General features: G+C 36.1%; 2 protein-coding genes across 3 annotated transcripts; both read left to right on the top strand.

Annotated features, from left to right (window-relative positions):
• Window positions 1-1191: 1191 nt before the first annotated feature.
• FABP4 (fatty acid binding protein 4) lies at window positions 1192-6944 on the top strand. 2 transcript variants are annotated; one of them, XM_002759028.7, is made up of 4 exons: window positions 1192-1328; window positions 3797-3969; window positions 5340-5441; window positions 5933-6944. In XM_002759028.7, the coding sequence occupies exons 1-4, from the start codon at window positions 1256-1258 to the stop codon at window positions 5981-5983; spliced, it is 399 nt and encodes a 132-aa protein (XP_002759074.1). In that variant the 5' UTR covers window positions 1192-1255; the 3' UTR covers window positions 5984-6944. The 2 variants fall into 2 exon arrangements, with proteins under 2 accessions (XP_002759074.1, XP_078209756.1); XM_078353630.1 differs by lacking the exon at window positions 1192-1328 and adding an exon at window positions 2467-2534.
• Window positions 6945-19306: 12362 nt separating this feature from the next.
• Window positions 19307-22640, top strand: FABP9 (fatty acid binding protein 9). The gene is made up of 4 exons (XM_002807631.4): window positions 19307-19434; window positions 21249-21421; window positions 22207-22309; window positions 22460-22640. Exons 1-4 carry the CDS (start codon window positions 19362-19364, stop codon window positions 22465-22467), a joined length of 357 nt encoding a protein of 118 aa, XP_002807677.4. The 5' UTR covers window positions 19307-19361; the 3' UTR covers window positions 22468-22640.
• Window positions 22641-23078: the final 438 nt, after the last annotated feature.

The following is a 23078-nucleotide window of genomic DNA, read 5'->3' on the forward strand; positions in this document are numbered from 1 at the left end:
TATGCAACAGTCCAGAGTAGATGAGCGTTATTACTGTGCCATTAATAAATGCGAAGACTAACTTTATCAGGCTTTCATAGCGACTTGCTTTTCTACAGAAAATCCTGTTGTTTACAGAATCTCCTGCCGCAAACATTTTTGGGAAGCCCTCGGGATAGTTACACAGGCTTGTGAATCAATCATATGCTCAGCAGGTCCTGTTCAGTGGGATACACAGTGTAGTGACACATCACTCTGAAATACACTATTTTCTTTTTTTGCCACCAAATCTGGGTATGTTCGTGGGAATTTACAGCACATGTGAACATCTTCCATCATTTTTGCATGGGGTGAAGGGAATTGAAAACCATGATTACTTTAGGAAACTAATTTCACAGATTGGTCACTGTATAAAAGAAGGATATTGGTTTTGGTAGTTTGCAACCACACCATTTCTGATCTGCATAAATTTGGAACTCATAATACTGTTCAGAAATTGAATGCATTTTCTCAGTATGAGGAAAATATTTTAGAATGTGGCTGATTTTTCAAAGGATCTGTGAAATCAGTGCTATGCTCTCATTTAGGAGATGGAAAGAATGAGGTTAAATTATTATTTTAATAAAATCGACAGTCTAGATTCCTGGTAGGTCAACTGAATGTACTCTTAAAATCATATAAAACATTTGAAATTAGAAATATGGAGTACTTTTAAATGCCATTATTTATTTTGTTTTAATTGCCAGGTAATTTCTGAGACAGTACTGTCCCAAAGAGCCTTTGCAATTATGTAAGAATCTCCAAGGCAGTTCTTATGTTTCTCAATTCAAAAGAACCACACAACTTCAATTTAAATTAAAAAAAAAAAAAACAAAAGAAGGTCAAAGTTTATCTCAAAATAATTTCCCTTCTCTACACTGGGGTAAGTATGTATAGAAATAATAGGGGAAAATTCATACACTGAGCATTAAGCTATCAAAACAGGAATGTTTAAAATATCCTGTTAGTGGTTTAAAAATAATTTGTACTCTAAGTCCAGTGACTATTTTCCAGGGATAACCAAAGTTGAGAAATTTCTATTAAAAACATGACTCAGAGAAAAAAATGCAGAGTCCGGTAATGAAGGAAATGATTGGGTATCATTCCCAATTGGTCATTCCTAAGATCACATGTTCTGAACATCTTTAAAAGGAAGTTATCTGGACTCAAGAGGGTCACAGCATTCTTCTGAAAACTGCAGCTTCACCTTGAAGAATAATCCTAGAAAACTCACAAAATGTGTGATGCTTTTGTAGGTACCTGGAAACTTGTCTCCAGTGAAAACTTTGATGATTATATGAAAGAAGTAGGTAAGGAAATGCACTGGGGAATGAGTGGATTTATAACATTTTCTTTTGGGGAAAAGAGTTTATAGCTGTCTTTACATCAGTGTCTGGAAGCTCCTGCCAGAAATGAAAATGCTGCTTTCTACAGAGAGGCTCCACACATAGCAAGTGATAATCATTTGTTTCTAGAGAAATTCTGAACCAAAGCTACAACTAATGCTTCCTAAAGGTGTACCAATATTTAAAAAGTGTCTAAATGGAATGTTTATGGTCTTTAAAAACAACAAGATTCGACTTTAATTGCAAAACTAGAGTATCTTTGGTTTACATAGCTCTCTGCATGTTTTTCTTTCTTCCCCTTTTGCATATAAAATAAGCAATAACTTGGAAAAATGATATGCAATAATTTTCATTTGAAACTGAAAGCACTCAGTTTCCCTTAATGCAAGGCTCTTTTTCAGTAACTGTATGTTAGCCAATTATTCTCTTGTCTCAATGTCAATCCATTAAAATATGTGGTTGTTTTATGATAGACAAAAATCTTAATTTCAGAAAATGTGTTTCTTAAAGGGCTTAAATACTTCCTTTCACTAGAAACGTCATAGGATGCTGTAGAATCATCAAGTAAGTTAAAAAGAGAATGTTACGTTTGTAGGTTTTTAATTTTTTAGATGCTAATAACATTGTCAGCAGGTTGTTGGATAAATGTCTCTCAGATAACTATGGAGGTAAAGCAAAACAGGCAACTTCTCACTCAGGCAGCTTCTACTTTGAAAGCCTTTCTCCCTCAACCCCATGCAGGATAGTCCATGAAAGTCAGAACTGGGGTTATAAACTGGGGAGGAATTTTCTGCAATCTCCTTCTTAGGGTTTAGAATGTAACAGTACTGTACAGGCGTGTTAAGTGTTTTGAATATATATATGTATTTTGCTTATCTGTATTTTTTTTTGTTTTTAGATGATAGGAAAATTGCTGACTTTAGCATGAGAGAGACCTAAGTTTCTAGAATAAACTAAAGTGATTCAATAAACTAATTCATATGCACTGATACAGAAATGCCAGGATTTGGGGCCATTTAACTATTTATTTTTAGAAAAATTTTTATGCTTTTAATAGTTATATTTTCTAATAATACGGTATTTTTAAATTATAGACGACTGATGATAATTAAGGTCAATAAAATACCTCCTGCATGAAATCAGCTGCTCTAATTGAGGATGAGTGGGCAGGTATTGTCTTCATCACTCAAATAAAAGCAAAATCAAGCAAATGAAGTCTATGATTTTTCCCAAGGTCAGCCATTCCAGCATCATACTCAGTTTTGCCTCCATTCATGAAGCCGGCTCACTTCATACATTTAATATTATATTTTGTAACAGAGCCAGGACTTGAAGAAAAACCTGTGGTCATGTTTCAGACAGTTAAGTCAGAGCCTCAGCATTACTTATTTGGCACCATATGTCTCTCCCAGTTTTCCCCAATTTCTAGCCTTTGGTTGCCTTTAGTCAAAGAAAGAGCTTAGATTTACATGCACATGTTTAAAAATTCAAAACATCAATGACTGTCATAAATTCTGCATGACATACACAGTAGCAGCAAGTTACTTCTATGTTAGGATGTAAATTATTCATTCCATACCTTGCACAAGAAAATATATTCTCCTTTTTAAGAAAGAAGAGTTCACAACTTAGGTGACTGGAAATCCAAGTATTGGCTTCTAACCTATTCTAAACTAAGAAACAGTGATTTCTTAAGTGTTAGTTTTCACAATTTGATAACGAGTGCCTTTTTAAATGTCCCTATAAATTACTAGGAATGATATCCCCATTCTAAAACGTTATCAATGCAGAAAACATTTTTCCTTTTGTAGTAGTATGGGTGGCTTTTCTGTTTCCATGAAATCCATCAAAATCTACATTTCATGGTGGGGTACTTTGAGAAAGAAGCACAGAAATGTAGACGTGGCAACAAATGCTATGAAATGTTATTTTTGTACACTCAAAACAGACGAACATTTAACTAAATAACTATACATTATTTAGTCAAATAATTCTGTTGAAAATTATTTGTCCCTTCTTAAATGTAATGTTGAGTATCTATATAATGGTCAAGTGGCCTCGGGTATTTTCTTAAGAGAGAAAAATAATAGTGGTTAACATTTTAAATATATATCTTCCCAAAGACTTAAACTTTATACACATTTTTGTTGAAAATAAACAATGGGTCTCCTGAGAAGTTGCATCCAGACCAGAGAAAGGGAAGTTGAAAGAATAGGGCCTACACCTGTTGTTTCTCAGAGGTTGTGCTTTAGTTTGTTTTTTTTTTTTTTTTAAGTATTAGCCTGATTTTATCTGCAGGAGCTGTTTAAATTAGGCCTTTAAGAAACTCACTAGTGTCTTTTTTCTCTTACACACATGCACCTGTGTACACAAACACATTCTGTGACTTAGAGAAAATGTAAACCTGACATCTTTTCTTTTCCTAACTGTAGGAGTGGGCTTTGCCACCAGGAAAGTGGCTGGCATGGCCAAACCTAACATGATTATCAGTGTGAATGGGGATGTAATTACCATTAAGTCTGAAAGCACCTTTAAAAATACTGAGATTTCCTTCAAACTGGGCCAGGAATTTGACGAAGTCACCGCAGATGACAGAAAAGTCAAGGTAAGAAATAAGGAACTGGCACAGAGTACACGCCTGTTTTCTGAATCGCCACTGCTTAGAAGAAATCTCTCTTTTTTTTGAGACGAAGTCTTGTTCTATTGCTCAGGCTGGAGTACAGTGATGTGATCTCGGCTCACTGTAACCTCCGCCCCTGGGTTCAAGCAATTCTCCTGCCTCAGCCTCCCTAGCATCTGGGGTTACAGGTGCCCACCACCATGCCTGGCTAATTTTTGTATTTTTGGTAAAGATTGAGTTTTGACATGTTGGCCAGGCTAGTCTCAAACTTCTGGCCTCAGGTGATCTGCCCACCTCAGTCTCCCAAAGTGCTGGGATTACAAGTGTGAGCCACTGCACCCAGCCAAGAAATCATTTTATAATAAAAGGAGGAAAACCATTCTATCATAAGCCAAAGCTCCCTGGACTCCTACATCTAAACTGTTTGCTTAAATATAGAGTTGGTGAATTTTTCTCCATTTTCACCTCCTGAGTAGCTGGGAATACAGCTGTGTGCCATCATGCCCAGCTAATTTTTTATTTTTATTTTTTGTAGAGACAGAGTCTTACTATGTTGCCCAGAATAGTCTCAAACTCCTGGCCTCAAGCAATCCTCCTGCCTTGGCCTCCCTAAGTGCTAGAATTACAGTTGTGAGCCACCACGCCTGGCCTGTCTCCATATTAAAAAAAAATTATTAACATAATTTATTTGAGTCATACAATACATAGAGTATTTCAAGTGAATTAAAGTACTATAACAATGTAAGAGAATGTTTATAAAAATGGAAGAAAGAGGCCGGGCGCAGTGGCTGACACCTGTAATCCCAGCACCTGGGGAGGCTGAGTCAAGTAGATCACAAGGTCAGAAGTTCGAGACCAGCCTGGCCAATATGGTGAAACCCCGTCACTACTAAAAATACAAAAATTAGCCAGGTGTGGTGGTGATCACCTGTAGTCCCAGCTACTCAGTAGGCTGAGGCAGGAGAATCACTTTAACCCTGGAGGCAGAGGCTGTAGTGAGCCGAGATCACACCACTGCACTCCAGCCTGGGTGACAGAGCAAGTCTCTGTCTAAAAAAAAAGGAAGAAAGAAATAGAAAAATCACCCATACTAAATTCACAATGTAAATTTCTTTCTTATATTCATGCACAGTATTTTTTTCAATTATGCAATTTGTATAACACTCTGGACATAACATGTCTATAAGTGGTAACTTGTTGTTTTTGAGATTATTTTATTTTCTTGTTGCAATATATTATTGTCACTTAGAATTACTAATGACCTCAAAATATTCCTTTGAACAGAAATATTGTATTTTAAATTTTATTTTCTGCTTCCATATGCAAATTATAATTACATTTTCTTATGCCTACAGAGCACTATAACCTTAGATGGAGGTGTCCTGGTACATGTGCAGAAATGGGATGGAAAATCAACCACCATAAAGAGAAAACGAGAGGATGATAAACTGGTGGTGGTGAGTATCTTCCAGCTACTTAATTCTGCATCTTACTGCTAGGTCATCTCATGATCACTATTCCACTTAAGGAAACAGATTTTCCTTTTGATTATATAAAACAAAAAGAAGATTTTATTGGAACTATGCTTCCACTCTGGCAATTGCCCTTCATGCTTTTGAGTTCAGCCCAGGCATGCTGCCTTCTAGGAAGCATTCTCTGCCTGCTTCCAGGCATCCTAAGGCTGTCTCCAGTGGTGCCACCACCACATTGTATTACTTATCTTTGCTTATGTTTCTCACTCACTGTACAGATTATAAGGCTCCTGGAGGGGGAAACTTGTATTTTCTGGGTCTTTGTATCTATCTTATTACAATATGTGGGTACATATATAGGAGTCCAGAAATGAATATCTTATGAATGAATATTGCTTTATTCCCAACATTGAGAGATACAATAAGTAAATCCATGGTTTAATCCCAGTGATTGATCAATTGTTTTATGTGTCTAGGAATGCATCATGAAAGGCGTCATTTCTACTAGAGTTTACGAGAGAGCATAAGTCAAGGAGCGTTGACCTGGACTGAAGTTTGCATTGAACTCTACAACGTTCTGTTGAATATATTGTTCAAAAAGAAATTGTTGTTTTCCATGATTTAGTAAGCAACTACTTTTCTCCCAAGCTGATTTTACTCAATATGGTTATGTTGGTTAAATAAATTTTTTTTTTTAGATTTAGAAGGTGATGTAATGATGTATTCATTGTGCTGGATAATTTCTTAGTCATAATTGAGTGAAGGAAATAGAAAATTTGCATTATTGCTTTGTTCTGATATAGATAAGATCTTTCATAATAATTCAAGGTAAAAATGGATAGCTAGAATTTTCTTAGGTAGGAAGTAACAAGTACATACTTGTTATCCAAAATGCCATTACTGAATATTAAATCCTTATCATAGCTACAGTTAAGTAAGTTTGTCTCAGAGACCTAAGGTAGTTTTAAATGTAGTGTAGTTGTTCATAGCCAGTTGGCCCAAGTGCTCATGTTTTATACCTGCTCTGTCTTAGAGCATTGCAAGAGAGGAGTATATACAGTAGTTCTCCCTTATCCATAGGAGATACATTTCAAGATCCCCAGTGGATGTCTGAAAGCACAGATAGTACCAAATCCTATATATACTATGTTTTTTCTATACATAAATACCTACAATAAAGTTTAATTTTTAAATTAGGCACTATAACTAATAATAAAACAGAACAGTTATAACAATATACTATAAATAATAAAAATTATGTGTATGTGATCTCTCTTGCTCTCTCTCTCTCTCAAAATATTTTGACTATCTCTCCAGAATTCAGTGCACATAATTCCATCGTATTCACTTAAGAAAAGTGACGATAGTCTTGTATATGAGTAGATTCAAATTTTATTGTAGTGGTTTCCAAACTTTAATTTTTCTCACCAATGGAACTTTTATTCAAATAAAATCTCCAAGGAATCTCAGTTTACAATACATACAAAAGTGATAATGAGTTTTCCAAGGTACTGTGTGTGTGAATGTACATGTCTGTCTATGTGTTGTCTATGTTTTTCCCACCTCTTACAGAAGCTATGAAGCACCTTTCCAGATCACTGAGGTTTCTTATACATAGACTGAAATTTACAAATTACATGCTTACATTTTATTGTAAGACAAAATATGCCAAAGTACATATTTCAGTTGATATAATTCTGTTTGTGATTCTTTCTTTAAAAATAAGTTCAAAGGTTTTCACTTTCTGCATACTTATCCTGTAACACCATGATATGGAAAGGCCAGAAGAGATGGACTATTTCCCTGACCATAAGAATTGTTTTTAATAAAAACATAGGGCTAGACTCTCACTTTAGGCTCATTAGAGGTTTGAGGAACTTAAATAGAGAAGATATATAGACATTTTTAGGACAATTCTTGGTAAACCAATAGTTATTAAGCACTGATGATGGTGCCAGGCACTTTGCAAGCTTTAAATCATTTGTCATCAAAATAATCTGATGTGAGGATTTGGATTTCTGTTTACAGATAAAGAAATTGAGGCACAGTTTGACATCATACAACTGAGTAAGAAATAGATACAATAATCTGAAATTCAAAAGAATTATCCTGTCTGAAAGCCATAAATGTCCAAGTGATAACTTGATTCAGAAAATGTAATAAAGTCAATTATGAGAAAATTCTGGAAGATAGAGTAGGATGAGCAGGAATATGTCTTCCTACCTAGACAACAAATGCACTGGCAGAATCTGTCTAATGTATCTATTTTGAAACTCTGAAATCTATTGAACCCTTGCAATATTCAGGGAAGTCTTGGATGATAAGTTGCAGTTAATTTTGGTCAATTTCAGCTCTTAACCCAGTTGCAGATAATCATACCCACCCACAATGCCACAAAGGCAGCTGTGCACGTTTCTGGAGCAGCTTGCAGTCATCTTGCAGGAACTAGATGGACAATAAGAACCATGTTTTCCAAATGTTATGTATCTGTGTTTTGATTAATGATTGCTGCTTCTGCTCACAGAACTGCAGACACATTGGCCAGCAGTCATTGTTGCGCGCGCGCGCACACACACACACACACACACACACACACCTTATTGTTGTAAGTCATTTCTTCTTGGGCTGGAGCAGCTTTCAGTGTATTTAAAAAGTCAGCTCCTCCCCTACTTCCCACATCATATTTTTTCTTTTTTCCTTTTAGAATCCAGACATTAAAGACTAGGACATTCAAAGCAACCACATATATAAGGAAAATTAAAAAGTCAGTATGCCTATGAAGGGAAGTCACGGGCTCAGAAAGAACCTGAGAAGACCTTAAGTTTGTTCCTAAAGCTGACTCTGAAGATAGATAGCCTACAACAATAAAAAAATTAAACAAACAGCCTATAACAATAAAAAATTAGACAAAACAAACAAAAAAACCAAGCAATTCCTCAGGTAGGGAAGAATCTGATTACCAGAATTATCACAATACTACAGTCAAATATTCAGTTTTCAACAATAAAATCACAAGACATACAAAGAAATGGGAAAGTATGGCCCATTCAAAAAATAAATTAATATACCAACAGAAACTGTTCCTAAGACCAGGTGGTAACCTATTAGACAAAGACTTTAAAATGACTTCCTTAAACTGCTAAAAAATTAAAGAATGATATAGAGAAACTTCAAAAAAATGAGGAATAGTCAAAATGGAAATATCAGTAAAGAAACAGAAAACCAAAGGAAACCAATGGAAAATCTAGAACTGAAAAGTACAATAATAGAAATGAAAAATCCACTACTGGGATTCAAAGACATATTTGAGCAGACAGCAAAAAGAATCAGTGCAATTGAAGACAGGGCAATCACAATTATTGCATTTGAGGAACATTTAAAAATTGAAGAAAAATGAACAGAGCCTAAGGAACCTGTGGGACTTGATCAAGCAGACCAACATACAAATTGAGAGAGTCTCAATTGCAGAAGGAGAAGAGAGAGAAAGAGGCAGAGAGAATAAGAAATAATGGCCAAAAACTTCCCAGATTTGGTGAAAGGCATGACTATAAACATCTAAGAGCTCGACAAATTTCAACTGAATGAACTTGAAGAGACCTGTACTAAGATACATTTTAATCAAACTTAAAAAGCCAAAAACAGAGAATCTTGAAAGCAGCAAGAGAGAAGCAACTTACCATATTCAAGGGATTCTTAACAAGATTATCAGTGGATTTTTCATTGGAAACTTTGGCGGTCAGAAGGCATTAGGCTGATAATACATTCGAAATGCTAAAAGGAAAAAAAATCTCATATTAGGCAAAACCATTTTTCAAAGTGAAGGTGCAATGAAGACTTTCCCAGAAAAACAAAAGCTGAAGGAATTTGTTACTCCTAGACCTGCCCTACAAGATGCCTTACAAATGCTAAAGGAAGTTCTGCAGATTGAAATGAAAAGACACTCAATAGTAACTCAAAGCTATATGAAAAAATAAAGATCTCAATAAAGGTAAATATGTGAGCAATTCTAAAATCTAGTATTATAGTAACAACAGTAACTCCACTTTTTATTTTCTACATTATTTAAAAGATGAATACATTTTTAGTCTAAAATTAAAAATGTTTAGAGTTTTAGTCTAAAAACTAGTATGATTTTAGCTTTGTTTTGTGGCTTTACATTTTGTTTTTTACACAAAGAGTGATGCATTTTTAAAACTATGGTTTTCGTGCTTGGACACACAATGTATGAAATTGTAATTTTGTGACATGAATAATTGAATGAAATAGGATGGAAGTGTAAAGAAGAATCATTTTTTTGTATGTTACTGAAGTTAAATTGGTATAAATTCAAATTAAAGTGTTATAACTTTAGGGTATTAAATGTAATCCCCATGGAAACCACAAAAAAAAGAAGAAATATAAATGTCCAATAAGCACATAAAAAGATGCTCAACATTCCTGTGATTATATGAACAATATGATATATATGTAAATTGATTTTTGTCCATGGTTCTTGGCTCAGAACTCCCATAGCCTTGTTACTTCATAAGTAGCAAGGTATTCAGCCTTCTGTCTTTGATCCCTGAAGCAGCTTCAGGAGAGTGTCAGAGCAATAAACATGAAGGGCAGCCTTTTGTTACCATACTGGCCTCGGAAGCAGGCCTCAGAAAACAGAATCTCTGTCTCTCTCTCTCTGACCTTCTCCTGCCCTCCTTTCATCTGCTCCTTTTGTGGCAAGCCAGGTCTCACTAATGCAGGTCTCCATTACAATTGTCCCAGCACTGATTAACTAGATTAAACATTAAAAACTGATTGAGCCAGTGCCCTTATACAAAGGCTAGAGTGTAATAAAGAGCCCACCAAAAGGTTTGCTTAGGCTTTTCCTGGGCTTTGAAGCGTGACAAGATGACAAATGAATTCTTAATAGGACCCTTTTAGAATTTAAGAAGTCTTACTGGGGGTCTGAAAAAACTCCCCAGATCTCCATAAACAAGTTTATTGGGGTCTAAAGAAACTCCCCAAACCATTATGATTTAGCAGGAGACAAGAAAAGGGTAATCACCCAGCACCTAGACCCTTTTAGATTAAGTAAATTGAGGCTCTAGAAGAAGGTCTTCAGGACTCAGACCTTAGCTATAGATTAAAAGAAGTTAATCACTTATGTCTTTAGATGTATGCACACTTACACATAGACGTCTAGCTTAGAAGATATAGAAACTCTGGAAAACTTTGTAATTTCGATAATTTCCAGGCCTTCTTCTTGTAACCGGTTACAAAAATAAAAACTCTCTTCTTCCCCATTTCTTCTGCATCTTGTTATTGGGCCATGAGAAATATCAGCTCAACCCTCAGTTCGGTCTGGGAAAAGTTTTTCTCCCCAAGGCAGGTCATAAAAGCTAAAAATATACTCTACTCTTACCCCACATTCTGTGTTGCAGTTGGCCATAAAAAAATTCTCTGACTTACCTTGTCTGATTGTAGGTCATCATAATAAAAAAATTTCACAACAAAGAAAATCTCTGGATCTCTTGGCGTCATAGGTGAATTTTACCAAACATTGAAAGAACACCATTCTTCTCATATTTTTCCAAAATGTTGACGAGAAGGAAACCCTTTTGAATTCATTCTATGGGGCCAGCATTATCTTGATAGTAAAGCCTAACAAAGACTCCAGAACATGGATTACAGGAAACGGTTCCTGCTCTATACCCCCGAGGAAGGAAATCCATGCAGGGGAACCAAGAAGAATGAAACAGGCAGGCCTTGCTGAGTTTCCTCACTCAGTCTTTTGCCTTATAATCATACTTTTTTGGTCCAATTACATTTATACATTGTTGTCTGTTTCAGTCATGACTATCCAATGACATCTCCATAAAGGCTGAGGAGATGGATTATAGAGAGCTTCCAGTAGCTGAACACAGGAGGTTTCTGGAGGGTTCAGTGCCTGGGGAGGCTTCACATCCCCCCATACCTACCATATACATCCCTTCATCTGTATCCTTTGTACTATCCTTTATAATAAACCAGTACACATAGTGTTTCCTTGACTTCTGTGAGCTGCTCTGGTAAATTAATCAAATCCCAAGAGGCAGTCATGGAAACCCCAACTCGAAGCTTGTTGGTCAGGAGTTCCAGTGGCCTGGACTTGCTACTGGTGTCTGAAGCTGGGGGCAGTCTTGTGGGATTGATTTTTATCTTCAGGGAGATTGTGTCAGAATTGAATTGAATTAGAGGCCATTCAGCTGGTGTCTGCTGTAGAACATACTACTAGCTTGTTGGTGGGGACAAATCCCCACATATTTGGTCACAGAAATTTTCAGTGTTGATTGTTGCAGAATGAGAGCAGAGGAAAAATAGTTTGTGTTTTTGCCATTCATATTTGCTAATTATTAGGAAAATGCAAATCAAAACCACAATGAGATACCTTCTCACACCCATCAGAATAAGTACTATTAACAAAAAATGGAAAATAGCAAGTGTTAGCAAGGATGTAGAGATATTGGAACCCTTGTATACTGTTGGTAGAAATGTAAAATGGTACAGTCACTGTAAAAAACAGTATGCCAGTTCCTCAAAAAATTAAAAATAGAATTACCATGTGATCCAGGAATTCTACATCTGGATGTATACCCCCAAAATTGAAAGCAGGGTCTCAAAGAGATATTTGTATACCCATGTTTATAGCAGGTTATTCGCAATAGCAAAAACATGGAAGCAACTCAAACAACCATGGACAAATCCACAGAGAAGCAAAATGTAGTATGCAGACACAATGCACTCTGACTCAGTCTTAAAAAGAAGGAAATTCTGATATGCTACAGCATCATGAGGACATCATACTAAGTAAAATTAGCCCATGATGAAAGGACAAATATTATATTATTTCACTTATATGAGGTACCTAGAGTAGTCAAAATCACAGATAGAAAGTATTAATAGAACCATGGTTTCCAGGGTCTGTGGGGAGAGGGGAACAAAAAGTTACTATTTAACAGGCATAGAGTTTCAGTTTTGTAAGATGGAAAGAGTTCTGGAGGTGGATGGTGGTGATGGCTGCACAACTATGTGAATGCACTTACCACTGAAATGTACACTTAAAATGGTTAAGATAGCAAATATTTTGTGTATTTTACCACCATAACTCTCACACCAAAAAAAAGGTGATTATATAACCAAAGGAGAAGGGAGAGTTAAAAAAAAGAGTTGAAAGTGTACAAGTGGATGCCTGGGCCCCTAAACCCAAACTTACCATGAGTGCTTCCTTCCACCTACTCCGTTAAACTTGTTTCTCACTCTCTATTCCACATCTCAGCAATGTCAGAATGTTCAATTTTATTTTTCATTTCAAAAAATCTTAAAATCATTCTTGAATAATCCTCCCTCTTCACTCTACAATTTTATTTTTTAATATGTTTTAATATGAAGTTTGATTAACTTCAAACTTCTTTAATATGTTTGCTTTTCTTCTTCCCACTGTCAATATTACCATAATTTTTTCTTTAGATTAAAGAGAGAAATGTTCTTTAAATTCTCTATCATCTCTGGTGTCTCCCAAGCCCTGTAGACTTTATGAATGTTTATACAATGGAAATCTGACTGGGACACTCACTGATGAAAACCTTTTAGTGGCTCTCATTTTATGCAGAGAAGGTCCAATCCCATTAGCATGGCATGCAGTTGTCTTATGCTTGCCTTTTGCTTTTTTTTTTTTAATCTAACTCTCCAGTTTTATCATTTCTCTGTTCTCTTCACTTTCTTGCTTCCATCATACCCATTTACATCTTCTGTTTTGCCTCAGGGCGTGTTTGTTTTGTACTTTACATTCCGCTTCTTCTTGGGCAGAATTCATGTTTTCCCACTCTCCTCTTCTCCACCCTTCCTCATCCTTACTGGTACCTCTGTGCTAATCCTTTACAAAGTGTGTTTATGTATGTATATTTGCGGATTAAGTTATTTTTGAAAATGTAGTCTTCAAGTCTAATTATTATTTTTTAATTAGTTTGGAATCATAGAGTAAGAAGATCCAGTTCAGTATAAATTTGATAGACAAGTCCATTTCAAGTTCTGATATTTTCACCATAAAACTAAGTTGATAGATACATCCAAGAAAAATCTTCAAGTAACAGCTCTCCAATTTATCCCATTTATCTTGCCTGGGATCTCTGTGGAGCACACATAATTTTCCACTTTTTGACATTGTTTCTATCAATATATACATAGAGGCATAGAGGACACTGTACTCTGAAAGGAAGAGAGGCAGAATTAAGTGGGTACCACTCAAAAACACACAGTGTGGTCATAGAGTCTATCTATATCTTGAAGCAGATATGAATAATCCAAAAAGCCAGTCACTCCCTCTTTGGAAACAGAGGATCAGGTTAAGTAACGAGCTGGCCATCCCCTCTTCCCTAATTCCCACCATAGCCATCATAGAACTACAGTTCCTGATTTAAAAATACTCCTTTCAAAGACTGAAGCATTACTCATCTCAGTTTTCATGTGAAAATTACTTGTCAGTTTTCAGCAGATGACTCAGACTCTTGCTTAGAACAGTGATGATTTTTTTCCCAGTGTCTCAAGTACTAAAAGATGAGGAAAGATGAAAGGTCTGTTCCTGATTGAAGGAGACTAAAAGACATGATGGCTGAAAGCAATGCATGATCATAGATGGGATTCTGGGTCAAAAAAGGCTGAGTTTCACCCCCATTTTTTTGGTAGAAAAAAGAAAAACTGTTGGGACAATTGTTAAGGGTTGAGTGGGGTCTGTGGATTAGATAGTAGTATTGTCATCAGTGTTGATTTCCTGATTTTGATGGGTGTATTGTGGCAGTCTAGGAGAGATACTTGTTTCGAGAGGAGTAGGGTAACATTTCTCAACTTACTCTCAATGATTCAGCAACAAATAGCTTGCTTCTTATGTAGAAAGAGAAAGAGGGAGGGAGGAAGAGGGGGAGGTGGGGACAAAAGTGTTAGAATGTTGACAATTGTGGAATCTGGGCAAAGAGTATATGTAAGAGTTTTCTGTGTTGTTCTGGAAATATTTTTGTAATTATTTCAAAATTGAAAGGTAACCAAAAGAAAAAAACCACCAAATAGAATAAAGTTTGGGGGAGGAGGTGGCATGAAACAAGAGAAATGATCAATTGCCAAGAAATGAATTTGCCTAAAAATCCTTTACATGTTAATGAATATGATATGCATAACTCCTTCGAAAGAAATTGTTATTTTTATCAAAGATTTGGAACTAATCCAAATGCCCATCAATGAGAGACTGGATAAAGAAAATGTGGCACATATATACTGTGGAATACTATGCAGCCATAAAAAAGAATGAGTTCATGTCCTTTGCAGGGACATGGATGAAGCTGGAAGCTATCATATTCAGCAAACTAACACAGGAACAGAACACCAAACCTCACATGTTCTCACTCGTAAGTGGGAGTTGAACAATGAGCACACATGGATTTAGGGAGGGGAACATCAAACACTGGGGCCTGTCAGGGGTGGGGGCAGGGGAGGGAGAGCATCAGAACAAATATCTAATGCATACAGGGCTTAAAACCTAGATGATGGGTTGATAGGTGCAGAAAACCACCATGACACAGGTATGCCTACATAACAAACTTTCACATTCTGCACATGTATCCCAGAACTTAAAGTAAATGAATAATAATAATAAAAAAAAGGACAGTCCCACTACAGGTGAATTTTCAACGTGGTCAACTGCTTCCATATGCTCCTAAATAATGAGCAATTCAAATAAATAACCTCCACCAAAAAAAAAAGAGAAAGAAATTGCTATTTTTATGTATACTTACTAAGCAGTAAATAATAGATATGAGATGGACTTATTTTGAAAGTGGCAAAAATAAACCGGTAGTTATCATATAAAAAGTTTATTTGCTCAGAATTTATTTGGAATGATTGCTTTAAGTAAAATTCTTGTTTTAAGTGAAGTGATGCAGGAGTAAAAACAATGTACGATTTCTCCTAAAGCCCCCATATATTAAAAATTATTGGAAAAAGTGATGTTTTTAAAATATACCATTTATGTTAAGTAAATAGTCTTTTGAAATTATAACATTACTTTCTCCAGTGTAGAAAATACTAGCAAATTGAGGACTATTTCAATGATTGAATATTACATTCAGACTATTTATTAACCAAAGTGAATTTCAAAATAATTGTTTTCCATATTGGGTAATATAATAGCACCTTAAAAAGAAAAAATTTAAATACTGAATTACTTTTCAGATTTCTAGATTAAATGTACACTCTGAAAAGTTGTTAAGAATATTACTGCATCTATAAAAATAGATGACTGAAATTGAATGATGATCACAGTAAGGAATGCGATACTTAGAGGTGTCGCTGCATGTGGAAATAAAAATCTTAAGATGCTTTATTAAATCCAGCTAAAGTACTGTATGTGCAGCAACAAATTATCAGGCATATTTCTGAATACTTGTGTAGCTTCCAGTATATGTTTAACTTTACCAGTATCCATCATCAGTGGCAGCTGTCGCATCTCAAATTTAAAAATTATTAAAAACTACTTGATGTCTTAGAATGTCACAAGAAAGTCAATATAGAAAATGAGTTGTTGAAGGAGTATACAAAAATGACATCTTGAGAAAGAAGCCTTGAAACTGTCATAGAAACAAGACATGTATCTATTCTACAGCAAATTACAGTATTCTAGTTCCTTTACTAGGATTAAAATTAGGAACAATCTAATTTTAAATTTTTTTCTACTTGAGGAAATAGTGCTTACTTTTTTTCTTTTGTAATCAAACCAAAGTACTAAAGGCTAGTGGTGGTAGCAACAGAATCAACAGAGAACTTTCTTAGTTGCAAAGGGAGACTTGTACTATGTAATAATGAAACACTGAGAAAGATAGAGTCTCAGCATCCCTCCACCATCTGATAATGATCAGAATAAAAGGCCTGTCATAGGTTCAGATCAGGAGAGGATAATGTACTAAAACCCTGTCTTCAGTCACTGTTAGAGAGATAAAGAATACTAATGAGGAGAATTGCCAGTTAAAAAATATACTTTCTTTTTTTGAGGCAGTCTTGCTTTGTCACCAGGCACCTGTCTAGAGTGCAGTGGCACGATCTTGGCTCACTGCAACCTCCACCTCCCAGGTTCAAGCAATGCTCCTGCCTCAGCCTCCCGAGTAGCTGGGACTACAGGCACACGGCACCACACCCAGCTAATTTTTGTATTTTTAGTAGAGACCGGTTTTCACCATGTTGGTCAGGATGGTCTCCATCTCTTGACCTGGTGATCCGCCCGCCTCAGCCTCCCAAAGTGCTGGGATTACAGGCTTGAGCCACCGTGCCCGGCCAAAAAAATATACTTTCTTTTGTCACTCATCCATAAAACATTTATTGAACACTTACCATATGCCAGATACTGTCTTAAGGATACAGAAGTGAGTGGGAGATATTTTCTTTTTTTGATATTCCCCTAGAATAGCTCAGGAGACAGCTGGGAAATAGCTATTTGCAGTACTATGAAATGAGTTGTCTAATATACGACTGTTGAGCATATAATTCTATTTTCACACCATGGGGATTATCTGCTCTGAACCAGTCTCACAGAGAAAGACATGTTTGAGTTGGTTCAGGAAGATGGGTATATGCTGTCACAAGGCCAACTCAATGTGATCCATGCAACTGGTTGTTGTGAAGGTCTCAATTCATCATTCGGTGAAGCTCTTTACAAAGGCATATTAATTATGAAGACTCGCTCCACAAGTTACAAAAGCTCAGAAACAAAATTGTTTAAGAAAGAAATTTATTAACTAACATAATATAAATTTTGAAATAAAGTGGCCTTTAGTTCCTTCAACATTTCTGCTCTGCCATCCTCAGTTCTGGCTCCATCTTTGAGGAGGTAACACAATGGATGCAGCAGTTGTAAGCATCACGTGAGATAGGAAAGTGTGTAGAGGCAAAAGAGAAATTGACTCTTCCTTTGGCTCTCTCCTATGTGTGGGGAATTTTACAGTAGCTAGAATTTTTATTTTAAGATCTGGGATACATAGGCAGAATGCACAGGTTTGTTATATAGGTAAATGTGTGCCATGGTAGTTTGCTGCACCTATGAACCCATCACCTAGGTATTAAGCCCCACATGCGTTAGCTATTTATCTTGATGTTCTTCCTCCCCACCTAGCCCTGGCCTCCACAGACCCCAGAGTGTATTGTTCTCCTCCCTGTGTCCATGTGTTCTCACTGTTCAGCTCCCACTTATAAGTGAGAACATGCGGTGTTTGGTTTTCTGTTCCTGCATTAGTTTGCTGAGGATAATTGAAACCAGAAATTTGATGTTAGCTTTAGTCTCATGGGCCAACTGAGTTCTAAAATGCACCACAGGAATATCGTTCTATGACAGGAGAATCAAAACAACAAGGAAGGTTATGCTGATGGGAGATCTTTACTACACTACCCAGCTGGCCAACAGGTATAGCAATGTGTGCTTGCTATCTTTAAAGCAGAGAGTGCATACACATCTAGAACTAGTTAAGCAAACGCTTAACAACTTGCTCCGTATTTGAACATCACCTCTGAATACACGTTCAACTGCTGAGGCACTTATTTTGAACTTGGGTCTTAGTTTCCTGAAATTAACTCTAGGATTTTTGCTTATACTGTTTTACAATATAGATAATTTAATAACTGTTCCACCTATAAAGATATCACATTATATGTTTCTTCTTTATATGTTTTCATCAAAAGCAATTCTTTATTCCATTTAAGTTATTGCTTTGCAATATCAAAACATCAGCCTCTTGTTTGTTTTGTCTACAAAGAGATGGCTTGAATAAATATTTTCTGAATTAAAGAAATACTTTGTACAATGTAGGTAAAAATATAAATATTCTTCTTCTGGTCCCTGACACTAACTTTCCAGGATCTTCAAAACTTAACTGGAGTTCAAAACGGTAGTGTAAATCCGCAGCTACTGAATCTCATTCTTCCTACTAAACTCAGTACCTGCAAAGTCCACTTCCATTACTGCGGTTGCAGAAGATGGTTTCAGAAGTAATTGCACAGAGATTTAAACTATTTGCTGCTTTTGTCTTTCTTTTAGAATGTAGATTCTAAACTTCTTTTTCTACATGAAACTTCCCCAAATTTTTTCTTATAATTTAAAATGATATTTTTTAATGTAGAGATTACTTTGTAAGCCTGAAAGACAAATTTTCTAGGCATTAACTCCACTTCCTTTGAAAGGCTTAAATCACATACCATTACTCAATGATAATACCATTACTCACCTTTCTTTCCAGTCCTCAATTATCTTTGATTAACAACAATGATAATATATTAATCACATTCTTCACCTCCTTCCAAGCAAGTGTAGGCATTTCGGTTACATTAACTAATATCAACTCATCAACCCTGTAAGGAAGGGAAGAAAAGATATTATTTTAATGAAGAGGATGTTTGAGCACTGTGACTTACCCAAACAAAAAACACCTGAGGTGGACCAAGCAAGGATTTCTTGTCTTAGATGGGAGAACATCTCAGCCAGGTGTTATCAATTTGTCAGGCTATTCCTTTAGGGTTGACTCAGTATTCATTGTTCAAAAAGCTGATGTCAACTAAAAATTGTCTCAGTTCCACAAGTAATATTTATCAGGTGACTCAGGTGTAAATCTTTAAGCTAGAAGCTAAAATCATTGATCAGAATTTAAATTTACGTGATAATTTTCTGTCTCTTAATTTGGAGGTAAATAAAATGAGTCAAATGCTGGTGCCTAGAATCTTTAGTCTTGCTGCTATTGCCCATTGGCCATTTCACAAGAGTCATGTGATAAAGATGCTCTTTAAATTAAGCCACTGGCAGCACCATAATACCTGTATTTCTTTGGTTTTCAATTATAAGTGGCTCTTCTCTGCAAGTATTCCAAGATGGCTGAGCCCTTCTTGGGAACCTGGAAGCTGGTCTCCAGTGAAAACTTTGAGGATTACATGAAAGAACTGGGTGAGAAATACCATTACAGATTTGGAAATTGGCAAAGCATTTTGTGATATGATTAGGTTTGTACTTTACCATGAATTTTCCTACAATTATCTTTTGTGATCCTAGGGTATATTCCTATAGCCTAACATAATTTATGCATCTACCTTTGCTTTTTAAAATTACTAGTAATAATTGTCTCTTTTTGGAAGACTAGGCCCACAGACACCTCTGCCCAGTCATAATCCATGTATTTAAATCAATTTATCCTTTTTGAAAATACTTCATCCTAACTTCTAGACAGAATTTCACTTTAGCTTGGTCATTTCATTTAATAACATTTTTTCCCAGTTTCAAATTTATAGACAGTAATTACTGCCTACAATTAAATTGATCAATTAAATTTGTTTGAAGATTTGCTTTAAGTTATAACTTTAAAACAACAGTAGCAACAAACAAAATTTCTAGTTGGTTAATTTTTAGAGTTCTCATACATGTGAGAGATATTTTACAAATACGATTTTGAAGAATTACAGATTTGGATGGAAGAAACAGAACATTTTTACTCATTGGACGTTTCACCACTAGATATGCCTCAGAATTATAAACCCTACCTATCCTTTAATCTCGAATTCAAGTCATGCAGTTTCACATTAATTATAATGACTTGGGTGTATAATAGCTAAACTGCTCTTCACTGACAGAAAAACGGCAATCTTTTTTTAATATTTAATTAAGAGAAACCTCCCTTACAATAGTAAACTGTATATAAAGCCAATGACTTTCTTATCTTTACTTTGTTTTAAACTTACTTAAAATATTCAATGGATGCTTACAATTATTAACTATGTTTACTCATTCTAGACAATGAAATAGCAATGCCTTATCCCCATAATAAGTCAATGTGCTTATAAATGTAATATTTGTTCCTCTTATGTAGTCAGTATTAACTTTCTCAGAGGGTCATAAGAAACAAGTTTTTCTATCTCTTAATGGATCTATAGACTCACTTGTTTTGAATTAAAATTGGTGTAAGGGGGGGATATATAAAAAACTTGGAGCTTATGACCAGAATAGCATTGGTGTTGATTGGGAGCTGGGTTAGGCATAATGCAAGGAGGAATAACAGCTGAGCAGTTTCTTTGTGCCAGTACCATGATAAATCCTTTCATTTAATCTTTTAAAACATCCACCTGGTAAGTATACAGTTATCCACACTTTACTATGGAGAAATCGGAAGGTTAGGAGAGGTAAATAATATGCCCAAGCTAGCAAGTGGCCAAGTTAGAGCCTGTGTTTTAACCATTTCACTCTTCTTTGTGATGCAAATGTCTAACGCTGCTTCTCTGCAGTGAGGTGTCATATCAGTTCCACAATCTGAATGTGAAATGGAGTTTGATATCAAGACAGAAAGGGTGTCAGCTCTTCTGCCCACCAACTGCAGGAGTCAAGATGACAATGGGAAATTCCCAACCAGAACAACAGGGCCAGGCTCTAAGCCAAACTCCTCCCGCACCCACACGGTGGTTGCAACACTCCACAAAGTGAAGTGCAAGCATTTGATCTCTTGAAAGGCACCATGCAAATTTACATTTTAGATGAAGTGTAATAGCCTCAGAGAGTGAATTTAGCTTTTTAAATTGTCACATATAATTACAAGGTATATCTTATGATTGGGAGGATCTAGCTCAACCCAGATATCACAGAGAACATAAAATAAGTTACTGTACATTATCCAAAATTTCAATAGAAGTGAAGTAAGCATTCTTTGAAAACTGACTTCCAAAATGATTGTGAACAATGTCTTAATAAGGTCCAAGGCTATCTGTGTCTTATAGGAGTGGATTTTGCAGCCCGGAACATAGCAGGGTTAGTGAAGCTGACAGTAAGTATTAGTGTTGATGGGAAAACGATGACCATAAGAACAGAAAGTTCTTTCCAGAACGCTAAGATCTCCTTCAAGCTGGAGGAAGAATTTGATGAAACCACAGCAGACAACCGGAAAGTAAAGGTCAGAACTAACTCTTCCTAGTGTGCAACAATCAGGAGAAAGCTGGAAGGTGGTTAGGCATGGTTTACTCTAATCTGATTTATCACCAAGTCGGTCTGGGCTTGTTCTGTTGATACTCTCACATCTCTAAAGTTAATCCTTTTGCTAATTATTTTGATGGTTAACAACAGGGCTAAAAAATTCAAATTGTTTTCTTTTTCTTTTTTTTTTTTTTTTTGAGACAATTTCTTGCTCTGTCGCCAGGCGCCAGGCTGGACTGCAGTGGTGCAGTCTCGGCTCACTGTAATCTCCACCTCCTGGGTTCAAGCAACGTTCCTGCCTCAGCCTCCTGAGTAGCTGGGATTACAGGCACGTGCCACCATGCCCAGCTAATTTTTGTATTTTTTAGTAGAGACGGGGTTTCACCATGTTGACCAGGATGGTCTTAATCTCTTAACCTCATCATCTGCCTGCCTCGGCCTCCCAAAGTGCTGGGATTACAGGCGTGAGCCAGTGCGCGTTGCCTTCATTTCATTTTTTTAAATCTCTTTGTCATGATATGAAAGAGCATGTAGAAAGAAAAAATTAAACACAAATAGCTTATGTATTGTTTGCCTAGGAAAGAGCACTAACTGAATAATCTCTTGAGACTTCTTCTAGTTTGATAGTACTAAATCATGACAACCAAAGTGAAGATTTAAAAAAAAAGAATTTCAAAATAGAAATTTAAAAGTGGATATCTGATTTCATGTAGGTTAGAAGGTAATGAATTGCTACTTCTAACTGATTTCTCCATGCATTTATAGAGCACAGTAACATTAGAGAATGGCTCAATGATTCAGGTCCAAAAATGGATGGGCAAAGAGACAACAATCAAAAGAAAAATTGTGGGTGAACAAAATGGTAGTGGTAAGTTTTGAAGTCTATATATGTTCCTAAATTGAAGTCTCTCTATGTTCCTATCTGATACATGCCTTTCTGAGGAGGTTTGAGGAGAAAGGTGCAGGGCACGTTTAGCCAGTTGTCTACCAACTCTAATAGATCCCTCTTTGCCTTTAGGAATGTGAAATGAATAATGTTGTCAGCACCAGAATCTATGAAAAGGTGTGAAGAAAGTCCACAGTAATGAAAACTCATTCACCGACAGGGAACTAGTACTTGAAGAAGATATGCTTCAGGGCCACTGACTTTTAAAAAAATGTCTCAATATAAATTTGCTCAATAAAAGCATCAAATTAAGTGCAGTTTTGAAGCTATTTGATAATGAGAATTACGAACAGACCACTGAATTCATGAGGCAAGAAGCTATTTGCCTGTGGTGTGATTGTAACAGCACCAAAGTCCCCTCTGTCCTCTGCCCACCTGACTTCCACAGTCCTTGAGTTCTCACTGAAGGACCCACTCCGTTTAGGTTAAGGCATTCTATCAAAGCCATGTGGCAATTCAGGTGACCTCCTAGGCAGCACAGATTCTAAAAAGCAACGTTGCTGAGTTTTTATTTTTTCAGAATCTGGCCCCACTTAAAGCAGATACATAGATTAAATGATGATGATATAGACAGCACTAGAGACTGGATGTCATACGCTATGGATGAGTTGCTATAAAAGAGCATTTAAAACAGTCATCTCATTTCTCCATAAATCCATTTAAATTAATCAAGCTGATGCATCGGTCACAA

The sequence above is a fragment of the Callithrix jacchus genome, chromosome 16, assembly GCF_049354715.1.
Source record: "Callithrix jacchus isolate 240 chromosome 16, calJac240_pri, whole genome shotgun sequence".
NCBI classification, from domain to species: Eukaryota; Metazoa; Chordata; class Mammalia; order Primates; family Cebidae; genus Callithrix; species Callithrix jacchus.

Excerpts from the sequence above, each read along its gene's own strand:
- FABP9 (XM_002807631.4), top strand. The coding sequence starts at position 19,362 with ATGGCTGAGCCCTTCTTGGGAACCTGGAAGCTGGTCTCCAGTGAAAAC. Across the intron at positions 19,435-21,248 it reads GGATTACATGAAAGAACTGG|GAGTGGATTTTGCAGCCCGG; the intron begins GTGAGAAATACC and ends TGTGTCTTATAG. Across the intron at positions 21,422-22,206 it reads CAGACAACCGGAAAGTAAAG|AGCACAGTAACATTAGAGAA; the intron begins GTCAGAACTAAC and ends ATGCATTTATAG.
- FABP4 (XM_002759028.7), top strand. The coding sequence starts at position 1,256 with ATGTGTGATGCTTTTGTAGGTACCTGGAAACTTGTCTCCAGTGAAAAC. Across the intron at positions 1,329-3,796 it reads TGATTATATGAAAGAAGTAG|GAGTGGGCTTTGCCACCAGG; the intron begins GTAAGGAAATGC and ends TCCTAACTGTAG. Across the intron at positions 3,970-5,339 it reads CAGATGACAGAAAAGTCAAG|AGCACTATAACCTTAGATGG; the intron begins GTAAGAAATAAG and ends TTATGCCTACAG.